General features: G+C 45.0%; 1 protein-coding gene across 4 annotated transcripts in view; it reads left to right on the top strand.

Annotated features, from left to right (window-relative positions):
• ACAD10 (acyl-CoA dehydrogenase family member 10) overlaps positions 1–21,637 on the top strand; it is a 28,237-nt gene that overhangs the window by 3,295 nt on the left and 3,305 nt on the right. For 3 of the 4 annotated variants that reach the window (XM_067539512.1, XM_067539513.1, XM_067539514.1), the window contains exons 5-18: positions 2,218–2,376; positions 3,187–3,346; positions 6,457–6,598; positions 7,672–7,740; positions 8,911–9,092; positions 9,988–10,138; positions 11,687–11,832; positions 13,182–13,355; positions 15,236–15,624; positions 16,824–16,964; positions 17,649–17,786; positions 18,494–18,584; positions 19,611–19,769; positions 20,948–21,120. In XM_067539512.1, the coding sequence (XP_067395613.1) occupies positions 2,218–2,376; positions 3,187–3,346; positions 6,457–6,598; positions 7,672–7,740; positions 8,911–9,092; positions 9,988–10,138; positions 11,687–11,832; positions 13,182–13,355; positions 15,236–15,624; positions 16,824–16,964; positions 17,649–17,786; positions 18,494–18,584; positions 19,611–19,769; positions 20,948–21,120 (2,274 nt within the window). The remainder of the gene's footprint in view (positions 1–2,217; positions 2,377–3,186; positions 3,347–6,456; positions 6,599–7,671; positions 7,741–8,910; positions 9,093–9,987; positions 10,139–11,686; positions 11,833–13,181; positions 13,356–15,235; positions 15,625–16,823; positions 16,965–17,648; positions 17,787–18,493; positions 18,585–19,610; positions 19,770–20,947; positions 21,121–21,637) is intronic. The other variant, XM_067539515.1, reaches the window with a different exon arrangement.

The following is a 21,637-nucleotide window of genomic DNA, read 5'->3' as shown; positions in this document are numbered from 1 at the left end:
ATTCATCTCAAAGGGTCCTAGAGAGCACTTCACACACTACATGCTCATGCCCCTGAAATGCTGTCATGTCTGGGGAGGTGGACAGCAGCCAGGCAGATAACCATCTCAGCTGATTGCATGACAGTTGGAGAGAGGAAGGGAAATTTTGGCCAGGGACACTGGGGAAAGCGTTTGGTCTTATCAGAGGTTGAACTAGGGAAGCTGGTGGTGACTCAGCAAGCTATCTGTATTGTATTTATTTAGTTATTTATTTTGGAATGCTGCCACTTTGTGCTCTGGAATCAAAGTTTAAATCTACTTGGGGGAACTTCTTGCTCTGCCATGGACTTATCAAGAGGGATGGATTTTAAAGTAGAGCATTTTGACTGTCTTCAGTGAACGTTCTCCTGTGCTGTAAACTAGACACAGATGCTAAGCTTCAGCAAGGAATGTGGACAGCACTGTAAAGTCTGACCCCTTAGATGTTCATATGTTAAGTCTGTTCTGCATGAAATGGTTAACCTTTCCTCTGCTGCTCAGCGACTGATGGAATATTTAGTCATTGAATGCTCTAGACACAATAGCTTCATCAACTCTCAAATAGCCAGTTGTGCACATGTTCACTTAATATAGGTCTAAAAATGTATATTTACTTTGTGGCTTTTCTTTTTAGACACAAATCAATAATCTGTTTTTTTAAATCTGGCTGAGTTTTCAGCACATTTGAACCTATACAGGAAACTACATACTCCTAGTTTCCTTGAATTTGTTTTCGTCACCAGCTGTCTGTTCATTTTGCATATTAAGTGTGGGACAGTCATGGCTGCACCTAGATTTAGAGACAATATCAGTTTATCATCTGGACACAATTTAAGTTTTATTTTAAAAGATTTCCCAAAATCTACTGTGAGTACAATTCTTTCTGTGGATGTGTTGAACTCCAACCACAGTGTTATATAAGGAAATCCAGACTGTGAAACTGATTTCATAAACAGATAAGTATAGTGTCTCTGATCTGGCTGAGTGACACACAACACAGAAGCAAATAGCATAAAAGGGGAAAAGGAAATTGAAACTTTATAATTCTGTGGATTAAAGTCCTCTAGGATGTTGTTTCGTAAGGAAGGAATTTTTTAAAATCTTTTTTTAACAATGCACTTTTCCTATATATGCCAACTCACATTTTTGTACTGACGGAACTCCAGAAGTTCACTCATGACTTAGGCTTGGTTTGTAGCCCTCATTGAGAAAAGAAAAACAATTCATCCAGGAAGAAAATCAGATCATGTTTTTAAAAGTTATGACTATTTAAAGTCATCTTGTTAACATCTGGATGTTAGATCATTTTCTATTTATCTTTTCTTGTGTGTGTTTTATTAGCAAAATCAGTATCTATTAAGATACCTTTATTATTATAATAATATATTATGTTTCTAAAGTGCCTTTCATTCCAAAGCGTTCTCAAAGCATTTTAATGCCCTGTATATAGGACACACCTAGCAGTGAAATGTCATCTCTTCTGGAATGTGGTTGCCATTTCACAACACACAGCAACATTACACAATAATTTAGGACAGGAAAATGTCTATGTATCTTAGATATTTCTCTTTTTAAAGTGCCCATCAATGTGGTATCAAACCTAATTATGTATCCCATTGTAAATGCAGTGTTTATGGAGACAGTATGTACTCCCTTAAATTGGAATTTGGACAGGACATTGAGGTTAACTTCTCCTTGGGATTGCTGATGACCATAGTCAGGACCTCCGTTTTGCATTTCATCTGCCAGATGACACCTCCAGCACTTCAGCATGCCTTTAGCACAGTATCAAGCTATTGGTTTAGTACTGACTAGGCAAAGAGTGGTACCTATGTACTATGTACATGTTCTATGTCACCTGCACCATGAGTATTCCTTGAAGGCCTCCCATCCATGTCAATCATGTCAGTAACTGATTTGACCTGCTTAGCATGGTTGATGTGACAGGATCACAGCTGAGGCAATATGTCTGCAGAACAATGATTCATCAGATTAGGTCACATCCTCTCTGCCAGTCCAGTTCTACCAGTGTTTAGGCGTGTGCAGCATTCTCATGACCCTTTGTTTCATTTACTGCACTGCGTGTCAGTCACACGCTCATTCATACTTGTGTCCTCCATTTTCAAAACAGTCCTGATGTTCATGAACGAGAATTACAATGCCCTTGTGCATAACTATCTCAATCGTCTATTATTGTAGGTAATTGAGTCTTGCCGGGAAGGGATATGCAAACCAGACCCTCGTATCTATACACTGTGCTTGGAGCGCTTGGGTGTTCAGCCAAAGGAATCCGTCTTCCTTGATGATATTGGGCAGAACTTGAAAGCAGCTGCCCAGCTTGGTATTAAGACAGTGAAGGTACAAAATAGCACCCTTAGGGTTGCATGGGGAGAGTTGTTGATAGAAAATGCATTGTCTTAAAATATTTTGGTTTGGTTTCTAAATCCAAATTCTGCATTTGACATGAAGGTGCTCAGTATTTTCACACACCAGCATTAGACACAGGTTGCCATGCTTCATACATTGAACATGTCCATAGTCCTGTATGACACCAGGAAGCCAAATGACCACAGGGTTAAAGCAGGGATAACAGGGTTGCCAGGATTGCAGGGTTCCATGCCCAGATCTGTCACCAGCTCCCTGTAAGCATTGGGCAAGTCACACACCTCTTCCTCCCCTTGTCCCCTTGTGCATCTCAGTTCTCCATCTGTTAAATAGGAGTAATGATACCTGCCAAACATGGGGTTTGAGGCTTAATTAACTAGCCCTGTCAAAGCTAGATAAGCCTCATGTACGTCACCTGGGGGCTGGCTAATTTCCAAACCATGATGAGGAGGGAGGGTGGAAGAGTAAGGATAGGACGCATTGATGGACTGAGTTCTGACCTCTCTCTGCCTGTCCCACTGGGAGTTCCCACTGTTATCACATCCAGTGCTTGCAAGATGATCATCCTCTCCCCATTGGAATTGCTGCCCCTTCCCTTAGGACACAAACCAGGCAAAGTGTAGGTGCTTAAATCAGGAGAGGGAAGGCAGTGTTGATGTTACCTTCTGTGTAGTGTCATGGCAGATGCTACACAGCAGTCACAAGGATGTGGAGCCCTGTCTTTGCCAAGAGATCAGAATCTTTTCAGCTATTTACCATACAATCTTTTTTCACTGGTATCAGGTTGATGACCCAGAAACAGCTCTTAAAGAGTTAGAAACCTATTTGGAGTTTCCTTTGCGGGGATTTGTTCCACACACTCGCTTAATGAGACCAACAATGGAAATCCCAAGAGATACCCTGCAGAAGTACCTTGAAGAGGCCGTAGGTGGCCAGACAACAGGTATTTCAGCTCTTCTATACCTTACAACTTTAAAGTTCACATATTCTGGGTTTGTTGGCTCTTTCCAGCCTAAGACAAATAGATTTTTAAAAATATTAATAGTATCAACTACTGCAAAACCACTCTCCTGGTTTAGGTGCCTTTCCAAGCTCTTAGTGAAATGCTGGACTATTTAAAACATTGTTATTGGTATTTACCTGGATAATTAGAAGGAAAACCTACTCTCTGACTCTGGTGCATGTTAAGTCCATGCATCTACTAATACAGTGAATAGCTGTATTTTATAGCATTGTGCTCACTGGCCAGAAGCATCTGGGCACTGTGCATCTTTCTTAAAAGGCATTTGTTGTTTATGGGGTTCTTCTCCAATGCTTGTAAAATTGGTAATAGCCTTCTCGCAGGAAGTTACTTCTCTGCCAGGGGATTTCAGCTGCTGCCTCAGCCACATAGTTATGACATTGCCATTTAGGACCACAGTGTAAACACGTCATCATGTAGAAAGGCTGTAGTTTAACTTGGATTAGTTTTAAAGCACCAATGTCCGATTCAAAGTCATATTTCAATACAAGCAATTATCTTAGCTGGACTACTACTAACTACTGAGATTACTTAGAGAGAGAGAGAATTAAATGCATCTAATTTTCTTTTCATTATTCATGCTATTTGTTTACTTGCTTACTTCATTCTGCTTCAACAATGAAAATAGCTCAGTTAACTTCACTTTGGTTTCTAGTCAGTTTCATTTCTGTGTTTTCTTGCACTAGCACTACTGTGTAATATTTCGATGGCAAGCATTGTATGGGTAATGTTTAACTAAATTTCTTTTAAAATCCACCTTTTAATTTAAATTAAAAAACATATCATGAAAATGTTTCTTTTGACATTGGGCTTGAAGAACTTTATATGTTGAATTTTTGCTGCCTGACAATATCCTTTTGAGTAGGGCTTGGAGGTTCAATTTACAGAAATCCAAAATCCCTAGCATTTGCATGTCTGAGCCAAACCTGACATTTTTAAGGCTCTCTATTGGTTTGGATTTTAAAAAGCAATATTTTTAAAACCTTAAGATAGTCCCAGTTCCTTGGATCTGTTTGTAACTAGTGCAAAACCAATATTTCACTCAGCGTCTTCCTTCTGCCATGAGATTTCCAGAATCTCACCTCTATTTCAAGTCAGGAGAGGGGCTGTATTATATAAGAATTTGCATCATTGACTTAGAAGCTATGCCCTTGTGGGTCACACTATGTATTAGTCGAGCAAAGATACCATCAGTGTTATGTAAATGATATTGAAGTGCATTTAAATGGGATTCTGAAACGTGACTGTCAAAGACTGCAGATCATATGTGCACAGTTTACAAGCAAAAAGGATGATTTTCTAACAGCAATCAGACCCTGTGATCAGAGCCTCAAACCGGGGTCTTTCCAGCTCATGTATTATCACCCATAATAAAGATTTTGAAAATAGACATTAGTGAACAATTCTGTTGATGGAGACAGATTAGAATCCCTACACGTTGGCTCTGCAGAAATAAAATGCAGTAAAAAATGATTTTCATCATTGAAATCAGCAGCTCTGTTTCTGAAAATGCAGAGGGAGCAGATCTGCTGAGTCAGAAGGGACCATTTTTACATGGTCACTTTTCTAGCTGATCACTTTAAACCGGATAAGAATTCATGCTGACAGCATTTACCGCAGATTACAAAATGAGATTAATCAAGTGACTACTAATTAATAATTGAAATGCTAATGGAGTATGTTAGTGAATTAAGGCTGGGGGCCAAATGTGCTGCCAAGTAAGAGGATCATGAGCAAGCTCACACCTCTGTGCTGGGGAGCTGACCCTGTCTGTTCTGGGACGGGAGTCATGCAGAGCTGTGTATTCCTCACTCTCATCACCAAAGACTGGGTCTCGAGTAGCCATAGAAAAGTCCGATTGCCCCTTTTGGTATAGGAGTAGTGCTGGGTTTTTACTATAGATGTCTAGAGAGGAAGGGATGGCTGAGATTGTGAGGGGAATATGGCTAACTGGAATGACAAAGTAGGGAAATCCCTGAACAAGGGAACCTGCAAGATGCAGAGCACTCTGTCCCCAATCCAGTAGGCATGTGCTTAATTTTGAGCATGTGAGTAATCCTACTGCCTTCAATTAAACTATGCACCTGCTTAAAGTTCATTATATACATGAGTGTTTTGCTGGATCAGGGCCAGAATGCTCAGTACTTTTCAGGATCAAGTCCTTAGAGCAGGGGTGGGCAAACGTTTTGGCCTGAGGGTCACATCTGGGTATAGAAATTGCATGGCGGGCCATTAATGCTCCGGGAGCGGATCCAGTCAGGGCACTGCTGGGCCCACGTGGTGGGAGAGGGGCGGGGGGAAGGTGTGGGGCTGGGAGGGGGAGCAGCTGCCACTGCACTGCACAGCTTCTTCTGTGACTTTTCCGCGGACCACCTGAATGGAGTTCACGGACCACTGGTTGAGCTGGAGGGCCTGATGGAAAGCTCAGACGGGCCATATGTGGCTCTCGGGCCATCGTTTGCCCACCCCTGCCTTAGAGCAAAAAGGGCATGTGAAAGGAGCCTCTAGCTTGCTTTGCTGGATACAAGGTTTTAAGCCTCAAGCGAACAGCTGCATTCCGTACTAGCTGGAGTTTCCAAATGGTCGTCAGATGTGTCGTGTCTCCGTCCCCCATCCCCTGTCCCCCCCAGTTCAGAACTCATCGCAGTGATCCAGTCACCAGTGACAAAAGCCCAAATGACTGTAGTGAGCTCTACACTTTGCAACCTCCAGCTCTTGCTAATGCAGAATAATAACTCCTTTCCCTTGCTTGGGGAAACAACCTGTGCATAGAACTTCCTGACTGTGGGAGGACTAGGCAAAAAATGCAGACCAAAGGTCAAGCAGATTTCTGACTCTCTGCCATCCAAGAGAGACCACTATCCCCGTATTGATTCCATAACAATGTGGCGATGCTCAGTCTTCTGGCTGATGCAAACGAGAGTCTCTAGCTTTGTCCATTTTAGAGTAAAATAAAACATTGAAAAGAGATGAGAAATAATTTCAGGTCCTGTTCTTTTCTTGTCACTGATCATCTGTTTTCAAACTTGCAGGTCCTCTGATAGTACGACAGTTCAGTCATGGACAGTCTAACCCCACTTACTACATCAAGTTTGGGGATCGTCACTTAGTCCTGAGAAAGAAACCCCCTGGCAACCTACTTCCATCTGCTCATGCTGTGGAGAGGGAGTACAGGTGAAAAGGCGCAGTGTGCTACAGCAACGTTCCCAGCATCGGCACTGTCTGATTATTGTAACGCAATTCCACATGTGCACATCCTGTCGACAGTGCTGTTTTCCAGTCTCACCTTTTCTATTCCAAGCCCTGCTCCATGAGAGTAGCTTAGGACACAAGGAAAGAGAGCGCCTTTTTTTGTAGTGTCAGTGACAGGCATATTCGTCGTATCACATTTAAGGAAGTGCTGTGTGTGATTTAAGAGGTGACTTGGTTCAGCCTGAGTTAATAATCAGTGACCCAGCATGGCGTTACAGAGCACTGTGCTGCAGGTATGGCCAACTTTAGGATGATGCATGAAACTGAGCTCCTGCTAAGGAGAGCTCTCATAGTGCATATTGCAAGAGTTGGGGGGGCCAGTCTCTTTGACTTAGTCTGCTTCCATCAAGAGTAAATACATTCTGTCTTGTTACACTCACCCTGCAGTTTCAGTAGGTCACAAGACACTTCCACTTTATGATGATTCTGTGGATGCGTAGATTTCACAGCCATCATCAGGAATAGACCACAGGTCTCTCCCCACCCCAACTTGATCTAAAAGAGAATGTCCGTTAGCCATAGTGATATTAATACTGACAGCCTCTGGCCTCTAAAGGGTCACATAGTCACCCACACTTGGGAAGTCTGACATTCTGTCCAGCGGAGGGCTAGTGGTACATGTATACATTTAACAGTTTAGGACAGGAAATTGTAATCTATTGGTTAGGTAGTGTTGTATGCTCTTAAACAGCCATGTTCCACTCCAGAGGTGGCTGCATTTCAAGGGTGGATGAAGTGATTCCTCTGTGTGTGTACATTAAAGTGCATTGAGATCTTGCAAGGTGAAAGGGGCTGTTTACATGTAAGCCAGTAATAAAGTGTGGATGAATGCTAAATATTAAATTTATAGCATGATTCCCCTTCTATATGTCCACGTAGCGTGTTATTTTAAAGATTAAGGACAGCGTCTTTTTTAACATCACCAATATGGCAGGCAAAAAATTATCAATCCTTTCTGTCCTGACAAAGTCTCTCTGCGTTGCTTTTCCTGGCAGAGTATTGAAGGCCATTGCTGAGGCTGGAATTCCTGTTCCTAAAGTGCTTGCCCTCTGTGAAGATTCAAGGTGATCTTTTTCCAATTTTTATCAAAAGTATGTGATGGTTGTTGCCAGAATCTTCCATTCCCAGTTTATAGCAGAGGAGAAGGCAGCTGTCAGGCACAATGGTGACAGACACCATATAAACATCTAGTTCGATAGATAGAACTGTTCATGTGGAAACAAGCAGCAAAGATGCAGTAACTTCAGTGACTGCATCAAACTGTGAAGAAGTGTTGAAGTCAGTCCAGTTGGGTCTATTAATTTGTTTCCTGTTCTAAACTATTCTATAGCATTGCTAGGTGCTGTGACAGAGCTGCCATGATCTGCTCCAGAAGTTGCTGCAATTCAGTGGTGGATGATGCCTCACCTATATATCCCTTGTCCATACCTCAAAAAGGGCTTTTGTGGCTTAACTAATAAATATTGTGAAGCACTTTGAATTATCCAGGTGAAAGAGGCTATAGAAGTGCAAAGCACCACAACGTATGCAGCTTGTTTTGGGTGTGTCTTTAGTATTTTATTTTTGCAATTAGTTAAAATTGCTCTTACACTCTGAAAAGGGGCTGTAAAAATGGCATAATGGGGCTCCCTGAATGGCTCCAGATCAAATAGGCTCAGGTTCCAATTAACAAGATGATTTTTCTAGCTGCCAGCCCTGCAAACTCGCCCTGAGAGCTAATGCTGAGTTCTTTCTGGCTTGTGCATCATCATCAACAACAAAGATTCTGCAGCTGGAATTTGATTAACAATTCTTACAGGCTCTTGCATGAGCAGGAATAGAATCCAGTTCCCTCTCCCATTGCTGTGCTGACTCTGCAGGACCAATAGATGTAAACAGTAGCACAAACTGACTTCTGCTCCTAAAGTCTGCTCCTCTACTGAGAGAGGCTTTATTTGTGCAGATTTTTTATTTATCAGATTTTTAACCTTAACTGCACTTTTGTTTTGTACTGATATTTACATCAGATTGTCATAATGATTAACTGGGGTCTGTCATTACTTATTATTATAACTATTCTGATTTTTGTTCGTTAGGTATAAACACTGTGCTCAACACAGAACAAACCCAAGAATTAAAGAGCATGTTCAGACTTGGAAATTAATTTTTTATACTGATGCAACAGATGCAGGAATATTGTACTAATCTCTGAGGCCTGTCACTGAAATACTGTTGTGTCAATCCTGTCATTCTAGTCTCATTGGCACCCCATTCTACCTGATGGAATACTGCACCGGCCACATCTACAAAGACCCTTCTCTCCCTGGGCTGGAGCCTGGCCAGCGGAGGGCTATTTATACTGCTATGAACAAAGTCCTCTGTAAAATCCATAGCGTAGACCTCAAAGTGGCTGGACTGGAGGATTATGGAAAGCATGGTGAGAAGGAAATCTGTCATGCTCTTCCTGTGTTTGTTTTTGAAGGGGCTTGGTAACTTAAGGCCAAATCCTTAAGGCAGTGGTGGGGAAGGGGAGCTGTCCACCAGCGTAAGGGATCCTCAGACCAGTCAAGGGTGCATGGAACAGCTGCTTGGGATCCTCCAGGGGTCAGTGTTTTTTGTAAATATTCTCCAGAACTTCCTCCCTTTGGCTCTTTCTGCAGCCCTTCCTGCCAATAACTTGTTTGCTACCATCATGCTGGGCTCCTTCAGATCCTGCCCCCAGAGGTACAACAGTACCCCCTGCAGAGCCGCCCCGGGAGCAAAGGAATCCTGAGCAGCCGCACCAGGATTTGGCCCTTGTCCGAGTTATGTTTTTTGTTTAGGATCCTGGTTATTTGTAACCAACTGGAATATCTCATCCACTCTCCTGTAAGGGAACCATATAGTGCCCAGATAGAGAACATATTGGGTCCTTAACCCAAACTACAGAGGGGCAGTAGTACAGGAGACTCCCTTCTTCAGACAGTAACAAAACATGACTTGTGTGGCCATCTTGTCATAAGCTATCATGCATAATGCTCCAGATATCCTGCTCCTTCTTAAAGCTGCCAAGTGTAAAAAAGGTGACAGATTTCTGCTTCACCAGGCGTACAGGACCAAAGGCCACCTTGAGCAGAAGCAGGCAAATATCCTGGGCTGCTGGGAGTTCTGGAAGTGGTCCCTGGCTGCTGCGAAACACTCTCCTGGAGAAGTGTACATTTGTCTGATTGAACAGAGACCAGCTTTATTTTTGGCTGTTAGATCATTACCAGATGCAGCTCTTTTGTAGTTATTTTCAAAGGTCTCCTTGTATTTATAACTATACCCCAGAGACTTAATCCCCTTGGCTTTAGGTAACTATGTTCAACGGCAAGTTCAAACCTGGACGAAGCAGTATCGAGCCACAGAAACGCACACTATTCCTGCCATGGAGAGACTCGTTGAGTGGCTCCCATTGCATCTCCCAGGGAACCAGAAGACCACAGTTGTGCATGGAGATTTCAGGTACTAGCTGGCTGCCGGTGCCCGTTTGGAAAAGGCATTATGTGTTACCTAGAGAAGAAGGGGATCTCAGAAAAGCCACCAGCACGATGGGCCAACACTATTTGAAAAGGAAGCTGCGGTCACTGCTCTGCTCTGCAGTCTGAAAGCTCACAGGAGCTACATGCAGCGTTTCACTCCCCATTTCATCTGCCTCGTGCGTTTTAGTGCTGAGGAATTTAATCTAGGAGGGAACTGGAAGTCAGGACACCTGGGTTCTAGTTCCCGCTTTGCTTTTGGATCAGCAGTTTGGATTCCCTTTCCGGCACAGCCGCTGTAAAGTGGCAACACTGCTGATCTCCGCTGAACTGAGACATAACATTGGGGATTATGAGCTATTTTCTGTCCCACTCTTAGCAGTCAGAGAGAGAACCTTGTGGTGTGACATTTAATGTAGGGAGAGTTTAACCAGATCTGTTTTTGATGGAACCTTGCCTGACAGTGGCATTAGCTCACCTGCTGCCACTATCACAAATGAGTTTACTGTTCAGCAATATGATGGCTGCAGGTGGGTAGGTCAAAATTCTGACTGGTGAGAACTACTTTCATCATAAGCTAAAAAATTTGCATGGAGCAAGAACTACATTTATCTCTTTAAAAGGTCATAGGTGATAGTCTGGCTTGCAGATCTGTGCACCACTGCCCTCTGCTGGAGCATGACACAGCTGCCCCTCTAACACCAATCTACTGACTGAACACCAGATCTCCACTGTGCTAGACACTGTACAAACAGAGCAAAGTCTGGTCCCTGCCCCAAAGAGTTTACAATTCAAGTGCAGGAGCTGCTCCTCTAACCTGTAGAAATTAGGGATGGAAAGGACCTGTTGTATCCCATGAAATCTGTGCCCTGGGAGACAGGGCAGGATTGGCCCCTACATACTGCTTCCTTTGCATGCTGATGCTGCTTGGTGGATCCATATGGCAGCTCATTAACTCATCCGTACATGAAGCATTACAGTTTCCTTTGTCATAAAGTTTAACCCATTAAAACTCCTATTTGGGAGTGGAGTGAGTGGGTTCTTTGCATCTCAGCAGGAGCCCCTCAGATCCCCGTATCATAGCCAACCTCTGTGCAAACACTTGGAAGCCTCTACACCTCACAAAAATTCAGCCGACAACTCTTTGGCATCCTGAATCACTAACAAATTACAAGTGTTGGCTTAAAATGACCAATAAATCCATTTTGAAATTGACCTGAAATTGGCCATTTTCTAGTTAAGGATCTGAGATTCTAAATTGTCTTGTTTATTTCTTTAAACCACATGTGTGTTCATTATTAACCAGCTGGGATATTGAACAACTTAAGCCTCTTCTGTCCATCACTTTCCAGAGCTGTGCTCCCTGCTTCTGCAGCCCTCCCAAGGGAGTTAGTGATAGGGAATCAATCCCCAGTTTGCACAGATTCCAAGTCACTTGTTTAACTGAAACTAAATGCTTGTCAGGGATTCATCTCCCTCTGAGGAGTCCTTTTTCTCCTAGGACTTTTCTAAACCTCTCCTCTTTCTGATCCAGGTTGGATAACCTGATTTTTCATCCAGATCGTCCGGAAGTCCTTGCTGTCCTCGACTGGGAACTTTCTACCTTAGGAGATCCCATCTCAGATGTGGCGTATAACTGCATGACCCACTATCTGCCCTCTGACTTTGATATATTGAAAGGTACAGTGTTTCTTCCTGGGGAAGGCACATATTGCTTCCTATTTTGAACATTTTGCAAACAAAGAGCTGGGAAATATTGTTTAGAAACTGCCAGGACGTTGTCAAGGGTGCTCAACTGGGAATGTGACTCGCTGCTTCTGAAAAGGGCGCCCTTTCTTACCTCGTTCCGTCACTCCCAACTCTACCTTTTCTCACCTCCCTAAAGAATTCTCTTCTCTCCTTGGTGTTGACATCTTCAGATATGTGTAGTTGATTCTTGTGTCCAACTGCTTAGCCTCACTGAAAATATTTAGCCCTTCTAATCTTTTAAGGACTCAATCCGTCCAGCCCTCTAACATTTTTTGTTACTGTTCTTTGACCTTCCTCCTGTTTTTTTTTCAATATCCTTTTGGTATGAAGGTGCCCAGAAGTGAACACCGTGTTCCAGTCATTGTTCTGGTTGCAGCGCCATTGAGAGAGCGACTGTCATTACTTTGCTCTGCAATGTCTTTGTATACTCAGCCCGAAAGCAACATGGGACTAGAAAATACAGGTGGTGGGGCCAGCAGCATGCAGGGTTTGAGGAAAACCTTGGTTTGTAGACTGTAAATGTCACTTAAAATAAAAAAGTGTTCCTCCCCTCCCCCCTGCCCCATCCTTCATCAAAAACAAAGTCATCTTAAAACTCTGGAAGTCATTTTCTGCAGAAATAGATAGAAGCAAAGAGATTCTCTCTTGGGCTGAAACTCTGTGAGCCATGCTTCAGACCAAAAGGATTTTAGTCCCATTTATAAACTCCATGAAATTAGAAGCTTATCAAGAATAGTGGCAGTAGTGGTACTGCAAAGCCAGAGATTAGAAAGATCAGCAAATTATTGCTGCATCAAGTAGGAAGAAGATTAACAGAGAAAAAATGGCCCCTGGTTAAATTAAAAACTGCCTAGTCCACATTTAAAATAGTGAGTGATAAGTTCAGGAAGTCAATTGGCAGCGAATTCGTTCTTTTATAAGAAGGGTGATTTGGGGTAAAGGTATTGCAGTCACGTGCTGCTTGACTAGATAAAGGCCAAGTCCCTATAGAGACTTGTCAGTCTCCCTCTGCCTATGTATATTCAAATATCTGTTAGAGGCAGAGCGTCATTCACCTCATTTTAGCTTAGTCCTGAGCCTCTCTGGATCTAGTTTGTCCCTGGTGACAGGTGGGCTTATGATTCAGATACACCAGAGTTTGGAACCCTAGAGCAGAAAGGCCATTGCTTTATCCACCAAGCATATGTGCCAGACATGAAACTAACAGAGTCTATAGACGCATCTGACTCCCTTTGAGGATATAGCCTGCCTAGTCATTGTTATACCATATTCTCTTGTAGGTTTGAGGGACTGCGATGTGACACAGTTGGGAATTCCCACAGCAGAGGAGTATTTTCAGATGTATTGTGGGCACATGGGAATTCCACCGATCAAGGACTGGAATTTCTACATGGCCTTTTCCTTTTTTAGGGTGGCCGCGATCCTGCAGGGTGTATACAAACGCTCACTGACAGGTGAGAAAATGAACCAAGCCAGCCTCTGAATGTTCAGTTGATGCCACGTGTATTAGGATGGAAGCTTATCTATTCTGTATATGCTGCAGCTATGAGAGGGTGACATGAACGTACATGCTGTCCACCCAGCATACTGAAGAGATGTCAGTGCGGTACCTAGTGTAGTGGTGTTTAACCACTAGGGGCTGTGGAGAGGAAGGGGGACAGGGGAGTGATCTCAAACTTACAGATGTCAGTACCATAGCTTGTGTAGCAGCATTGTACCTCTAGAGGGCATCGTAACTATACATTTTGAGCAGCTCTGAAATTGCAGCCAGTAGAAGGCAATGGTGATGTACACAGTGTGGCAGGACTGCAGGACAAATGAAGCAAGTTATTCTAAAGGGGCTAAGGCGCCTTGTGGCCGTAGCATAGAGCTGGGCATTAGGAGATCTGGGTTCAAGTCCCAACTCTGCATCTGAATCTCTGTGATGATGGGCAAGTCACTCAGGGGTACGTTTACAGTCAGACTGAGCACTGCAAAGTCCATGCCCACAGAACCTACACCTGCAAAAAGAACGTAATTGCAGAGGCACACGCTCAGATTTGGCACTCGGCCTGCGAGGCTGTGTCCCTTCGGGATTTGCCTAATACTCAGATTTGCACTTTGCATTTCAGTTACAGGCACAAAAGGTGCCATCCTGAAAATTTATCCTTCCTCTTCCTCAGAGGAGCGGTGGGGGGCTTAATTCCTTAATGTTTATGAGCTGTGAGAGAAGTTATTATTCAGAGAGACATAGTTAAGGCCTAAGAACAATATTACAGAACAAAGCCTCCCTTGCATAACTACATAGCCCTTGGAAAGCTTTGGAATGCCAAGCAGGCTGTGTTTGCTCAGATATCCATCTGTAATAAAGGTATGGTTTCTGCAAACACACACACAGATGGAGACAGCAATGTGTTTTACTTGCTGTTGCATTTTGCTGCATTGCAAGGTCTGATGTGGTTGCTGAATGTGGCTGCTTTAGGTGAGCACTTGCTATGTGCCTGATTGCTGCCCTCCACCCCAGAGGTGGCTGCTTTTCAGCAGGGCTATATGTATATTGTGAAGGGCTTTGGGAGCAATATTAACCGAGTCCTGAGCCATACCCAGCACCTGGCCCACTGTTATCAGTGGAGCACACGCCTAGTCGAAGATCAGGAAACAGCTCAAAGCTTGCCCGACTGCGGTGCCTTGGAGGAAGGGGAGGGAGGTAACTGCTACTACAGATGATGGATCTGTGAACAAGAGGGGAAATCTTTGTTGGCTTTGCATGAGATCACAGAAGCAAAGCCCAGGCCTTTGGTACATATGCTAAAGGCTTTGGACCAGTATTTGGTGTTCTTGCTGGTTCACTGGCACAAGAAAACCACAGAAAGGGAATGGAAGTGATTAAAAATAACGTGCAACCAAGTCTGTTAAGCTAAGAGAGAAATCTGCAATCCCCTGAGCCCTGTCCTAGCGTGTTCTCCTCCCTTCACTGCTGCACAATGTGTTGCCCTGCCTGGGCTCAGTTCTTCCCTCTGCTGTGGAATGTGCCCCTTGCTTTGCTCATTGCAGACTAACCCACTGGGTCATTCAGGACTGGCTCTAAGGGCTTTGTCCTCCTAGGCCAGGGTTGCTCAAACTTTACCCCTCCTAGGGACCCAATTGGCAACTTGCCAGGACGCTGACAGACTTGGTGTTTAACCAGAGAAACTATGACATTGTTGTCAAATCCCTTATAAAATAATCCTCCTGCATCCTGCAGTGCCAGCTCTGAGTGCTAGTGTGTGATGGTGTTTGGGCCTTTGCTGTAGAACTTGGTAACGTGGCCTCTCGAAGCAGACGGTGATTATTAACCGTTTTTCATTTCACGTAGGTCAAGCCAGCTCAGCCACAGCTGAAAGGGGCGGAAAGCAGGCGGAGTTCATGGCCAACTTAGCGTGGGACTTTGCTACAAAAGAAGGATTTCGAGTCTTTAAAGAATTTCCAGCTGCAAAACCTTTAGCAAGATCTTACAGTACCTGGCCCAGGAAGGGGGCCTTCCCCTGGAGAAACTATGTCACCTTGACACCTTCCTCACCAGCTCACGCTCCCAAAGCTCATCTGATTCTTTCTCCTAACGGCCTTCCTGGGAGAGCCCAGGATCTTTACCGCAAGCTGAAGAGATTCATGGATGTCAATGTCTATCCTGCTGAGCAGATTCTGAGAGATCATCAGGTTTCGCAGGCTAGGTGGACTCCACATCCTCTGATAGAGGAGCTGAAGGTAAGTCACAGTCCTGCTTAAAATAACAATGCCGCCAAGCATGGGTCTGTGAGATGACACAGTGACTGTAAGTGCCAGCTCCCAAGATGCCTTTGATCAGGAAAATGCACTGCTCAAATCAGATATCAGCTCCTGTTAATCCACAGATCCCATACAGTCAGAGAGAGGGAGCTGGAGTCTCCTCTGGCTTGCAAACGATCAGCTAACTTCTGACTGCAGAATCCTTTTTATGGATGGCAGGGATTTAAGTGGGGAACCAGCTTGATTCCCTGATCCTAGGGAACGTTTACAGGGCTGGGAACAGAGTCCCAGAGAGAGGCAGTAAATATAGAGTCCACATCATCATCTAAGCTGACTGACTAAAGCTGCATTTTCCAGGGAAACATCTGTCCTGGGCATCTTCTGTTAGGTGTGGTCACTCTATTGTGTCTCCCTCCCCATGGATCAGAGCCAGCCCCAACCTCTGACCAAGTTGTCTGCCTTGCACTAGCACAGTGATATTTGTTCACTCAAAATTCTGTCTTGTGTATTAACCTGCCCTTCTCCCAGCACAGTTCCTGACCTAACGGGCGCTGTCTCCCATTCCCTGTCACGCCGGCTGTATCCGGAGTGAGATCTCTGGAAGGAGGATTGAGGGAGGGAGTTCTACAAGCACAGTGTAACTGTGATCTTCATCTTTATACAAGAGGGACTGGGCTTTAAGAGATCTGTCCTTGGGGCCTGAGTCTGATCTCACACCACGTCCCCATTGACTTTAAAGGACTTGCTTCTGATTTACGCTGATGTAACAGGGCGGAATCAAGCCCTTCAAGTCCAAACAATTCTCCACTCCAAACCCATCTTTGTACTAACACACTAGTTTTTGTCCCTCTTATGGGCTGCATGTGGTGTTTCCATACCCCCATTGGACTAAACTCACTCCTGGTGTAACTCCATTGACCTCATTAGGCCAACACCAGGCAGAGTCTGACCCACTATCTTCAGCTTGTTTCTTCCCCGCAGCTTTGGGTATTTGTCTGTTGATGAGCGGCAGAATTTGTGTCTCAGTTTTGCTCAGCAGATCCCAGCACCGTCAGGTTGTCTTTCCTGCATCCATGGAAGTCCCAGGCCTGTTAGAGGTTCTCTGTGGACAGGGAGCTGGCCCCTTACACCTGTGAGCAGAATTGAGCCCGAAGTGTCATGCTGTTCCCTTTTTTAAGGACAAGGCGAAGTCTGAAGGGCTGTGGAACCTTTTCTTACCCGTGGAGACTGATCCGAGAGTGAAACACGGAGCAGGCCTCACAAACCAAGAGTATGCCCATTTCTGTGAGCTCATGGGAACATCACTGTCTGCACCTGAGGTACCTGCTTTAAGCCTTTGTCAAGTCATCTGGGGTGGCAGAGGGGAAACGCGCAGTCTGGGTAAGGGATTCTTAGCTGGAATATTTGTAGGTGTATTTTCTACTTTCTCATTTGCTGTTTAAGGTTAGGCATCATTTCATTTAACGTCTGTAAATGCCAAACCAATCAGTATCAACAGAGAGCACGTTTTTCAAAACATTAATGTTTTATTTAAAACACTTGAAAAAACCAGCTAGGACCAAAACGTGTTTAGAGCATGACCTACGGTTCTTATCTAGCTTATCTCTGACTTGTCTTTGAATTGTTTCACTTCACTTACTCATATTTTACCAGGTCTTGCTTGATTATCGTCAAGCCTATTTTTGGGAAATAGATTTTTGGGCCTCCTTCCGTTTCAACGTAACAGAAGCCAGTATCATCTGTATAGGCTACAGTGTGTGCTGGACCCAGGTGCATGTGCTGGCTCTGGGACCTGTTTCTGCAATGCAGCTTCCAGCACTAAGGGCAAAATCCTGCCCTTAGCCCTGGCATTTTGAAACCAGCATGAGTGTGCGTCATCTAAATTACCTGATGCTTTGGACAGTTAAAAGTAGCTGTGCAGTTTGAGGTTTACCTACAAACTCCCCTTCCCTACACACATGACTCTACTGTGCTGACTGATGCTTGATTTTCTCCACCTCCAGATATTCAACTGCTCTGCCCCTGACACTGGGAACATGGAGGTGCTGGTTCGATATGGGACGGAAGAGCAGAAGGAACGCTGGCTGCACCCTCTGTTGGACGGGAAGATACGCTCGTGCTTTGCTATGACTGAGCCGCAGGTCAGGATCACTGTCCAGCCAGCCACCTAATGGAGTGTAGTAGAACCTGGCTGATCCGCATCCTAAAACGGTTCTCCCTGTTCTCAGTTCAGGCAGTTGTTACACTCACTGGACAACTTTTTCAAAAGTGGCTAGTAATTTTGGGAGCCCAAATTGAGACCCTTCAAAGGGACCTGGTTTTCAGAGGGTGGGAGCTCAGCAATGTCTGAAAATCACGTTCTTCTGAGGTGTCAGTTGGGCACCCAAAACTGGAGGAACTCAAATATCACTAATCATTTTCAGTGAGCTTGGCCTCCATATTTCTCCAGCTGTGTTCTTGTGCAGGTAGTGGTAATTCTGAAGTGTAAGAAGGCGTTTTTAATTAAAGTACTGTCTAGCTGTCAGACTCACCCAGCTGACAGCCTGATTGGCAGAGGGGCTGGGTACTCCTGTCCAGGGGAGCCGCAGGCGCTCAGCAGCACCGAGAGTCAGGCCCCAAGTCCATTCTGTGCCAACCAGCTGTGCTTTTAGAGGTGTCTGTTCACGCGGCTGTTCACCTGAGATGGGCTTCCCAGCTGTGTGCACTGGCAGTGCTGTGCTGAGCTCAGCTGGCTTCAGCACATGACTTCTTCCACCCCAAGCTACCTGCTTAGAATATCAAACGTCTCTCCGCCTCTCCGAGGCTGCCAGGAGCTGGCAGATTCTAAACTGAAAGTGTTTCCGCTTAGGTTGCTTCATCTGATGCCACCAACATTGAATCTTCAATCATAGAAGAAAAGGGTTTCTACATTCTAAATGGGCATAAATGGTGGATTTCAGGTACATTCCAGTTCACACCTGGTCTCTGTCGCAGGGCCATATCCTCCCGGGGCCGCCTGCTGCAGTGTGAAGCTTTTCTCCAGTGTGCTGATCTAGAACAGTGGTTCTTGAAATGGGCCCTGGGCCCTGACTTGCTTATGGAGGGTCAGGTTCTGATCTCAATTACACCTGAGTAAATCCAGAATAATTCCACCATCTTGAATGGAGTTACTGTGGATTTACACTAGCATAATGGAGAGCAGAATCCCTATATGTCAAGCCAAAGACACTGCAGTACAGTTGTGACTGTTCCAGGCATTTGTGCGTTAAATGATGCTGTGACCCCTCAATGGCGACCTTTGGGAAAGGTTTTTGTTGCATTCTTCAGCTTTATGTTGATCATTAGAAAAACATCCCCTTTTTGGACGAGTTAAACAGAAAATACAGGGGGTCCAGCTGGCACAGGGAGTTGCTAATAGGATAGTGAAGCTTTCACCTCTAGGCAGCCAGTTCTAATCCCACCCGGGTCAGGAGTGACTGCAGGCTGTTACCATTCACTGGTTGCTGGCTGGGAAATGAGTCAGGTGGTCTCTGTTCAGTTCTCAGCAGGCAGGTGTCCACTGCACAATAGGAAGTAATGAGCACCTATGTTGGCAGTCCTGGCCAAAGTCTGAATGGGCCTTGAAGAGTTGCAGGGATGAGTGGGGTGATACGGAGAAGCTTGAATTTGCCCATTAATGCCACAATAATTGGGGATAAAGGACTTCAGAGCCTTTATCAGAGGCCAGGGTTCTCACGCCAGCTCTCATCTTTTCTGTTAACTCGTGAAACAAACTATTGAACCGAATAACCGCATCCTGAATTAGCGACAGCTAAAATAGCTGGGTTTGCTGCGCTCTGTTCAAGGGCTAAGTCAGAATTAGACACAGGCACCGAATTCACGCCGATGTGCCTTCACTGCAATCAGTGGGATTTCCCTGGGGATTGACTGGGCCTGAGGTTTCCAGCATCAGCCTGTCTAGTTCTCATTGTCTCTTTTCCTGGCAGGAGCTCTGGATCCTCGATGCCAGCTGTGTGTGTTTATGGGGAAGACAGACCCTGAAGCCCAGCGCCACAAACAGCAGTCAATGCTCTTAGTTCCCATGGACACTCCAGGCATAACAATCACCAGGCCTCTCAGTGTATTTGGCATAGAAGATGCCCCAGGTGAGGCAAGGAGCTAGCTCAGTTTGTAACACATGCCTTGACAGCTCCGCTTTGTCCACTGAATTATTCTGGTTTTGACAGGGCACATCGTGTGGGCTCCTCTGATACGCTGTCCCTATCTTTTGGGGGACCCCACTTTATTTTGTCTCTCATGACCCTATGAACTGGGCATTACTTCCCCCAAGCCCAGAGCAGGGAAATGACTTGCCTGAGGTCACGTGGGGAGATGGCAGAGCTGGAACTAGAACCTAGGTCTGACTCCTATTTCTTTACATCACTCCCACACTCTTCCTTTCTCCCTGGTCCATAGTTAAGCAGGGTTGTCTAATATTTAGAGCAGGGGACTGGGAGTCAGGACTCCTGGTTCCTCTTCCCAGTTCTGCCACCAGCTCACAGTGGGCAAATCACGTGACTTCCCTGTGCCTCCCACGGGGGTCAGTGCAGTTTACTGACTGTGTGTAGGGCTGTGGGTTGAAAGGGGGAATAGAAACGTGCACACCGGTGTTAGAACTAATCATTCATCGAGTATTTTATGATGCTACCTCCCTTTAAAGCAAACACTGGAACCCTTGGGCTGTATTCCTCGCTACAGCCTGTAGCACATAGTTAAAACGTCCCAGTGACATTAACATCAAATTATATTTAGTTACTTAATTAGTTTTTGCAGCCAAAAATCCTGTAGATTATTTTTTGAGCAGTTGAGTCTTTAAGTGACATTTCCTGGCTCTTTGACAAAGAGAAACCAGAGCAAATCCTGTATTTCAGTCCATTTTGCATTTGACACACTTCCTTGTCCAGGATCTCTGCATGCAGAATTACAGGAGGTGGCTCTGGTGGGGGGATCTGGGGATAACAAGGAATTGGCTGGCTCTGGTGGGGGAGCTGGAAAGTGATGATAACAAATCTGGGAAAAGTTCCCCATCAACCTTCTGCTTTGGCTTTGACTTTTTTGTTCAAACGCTGGAAAGAAACCAGCAAACCTCGATGTTTGTTAGTCCTGACTAGACACTTGAGTTGTTAGATCACTTGCCTGCTGCTTGCTGGTGAGACCCCGTTTCAGAGCTGCCTGGGCTCTGGAAGAGAGGAAACAGTGGGAAGAAATCCATACTTCCTGCCGCAGGGAAGTGTGCGGAGAGTGATGCCGCTGAACTCTGTGCATTCTGTCCCTCCCTTTGCAGCTGGCCACGGGGAGATCTTATTTGAAAACGTGCGTGTGCCCAAAGAAAATATACTGCTGGGACCCGGCCGAGGGTTTGAAATAGCACAAGGGAGACTAGGGCCCGGACGGATCCATCACTGCATGAGGCTCATTGGCCATTCTGAACGGGCACTGGCTCTCATGAAGGAGCGAGTGAGTATTGCTGTAGGTTCCATGGGGTTCCCCTCCTCCAGCCAGCTCTCTTATGCAACTGCATTCTAAGTGGTACCTTATCTGCACTTCAGACTGATTGGATCTGGCATCGTATTTCTAAGGGGACTATCACTGTAGTGTCTAAGCACCCGTAATCCGTTGTAGCTGCACACATTCCTGACACTCACAGCACCATTGGTAGCATAACGGGGGGTGGGAGGGGAGCAGAAAACGTTTATCCAGCCTTGCATCCAGAATCAAATCCTCACCCCTGTGAATTCAGCTCCTACTGGTGGGAGTTCTCGTCAGATCTTGGAAGTCAAAGTATAGTGAGTTGTTAGTGGAGTCCTGAGATCTCTGTCGGGGTGAGAATTCAGATCAAATAAATATTTTACAAGAACAGCCTCACAAGAGTGACACTGCTGGCTGGGTACTCCATGGACACGGGGCATTTTCATTCCCCTGCTTCTGTCCTTCTTGCAGGTGGGGAACTTCTCTCATGATTAGAGAAATAGAC

Source organism: Emydura macquarii, unplaced genomic scaffold, assembly GCF_026122565.2.
Source record: "Emydura macquarii macquarii isolate MOO-44397 ecotype Brisbane River unplaced genomic scaffold, CSIRO-AGI_Emac_v2 contig_554, whole genome shotgun sequence".
In the NCBI taxonomy this organism is placed as follows: domain Eukaryota; kingdom Metazoa; phylum Chordata; order Testudines; family Chelidae; genus Emydura; species Emydura macquarii.
Note: the sequence above shows the minus strand (reverse complement) of the source record. Positions and strands in the feature narration are given on the sequence as shown.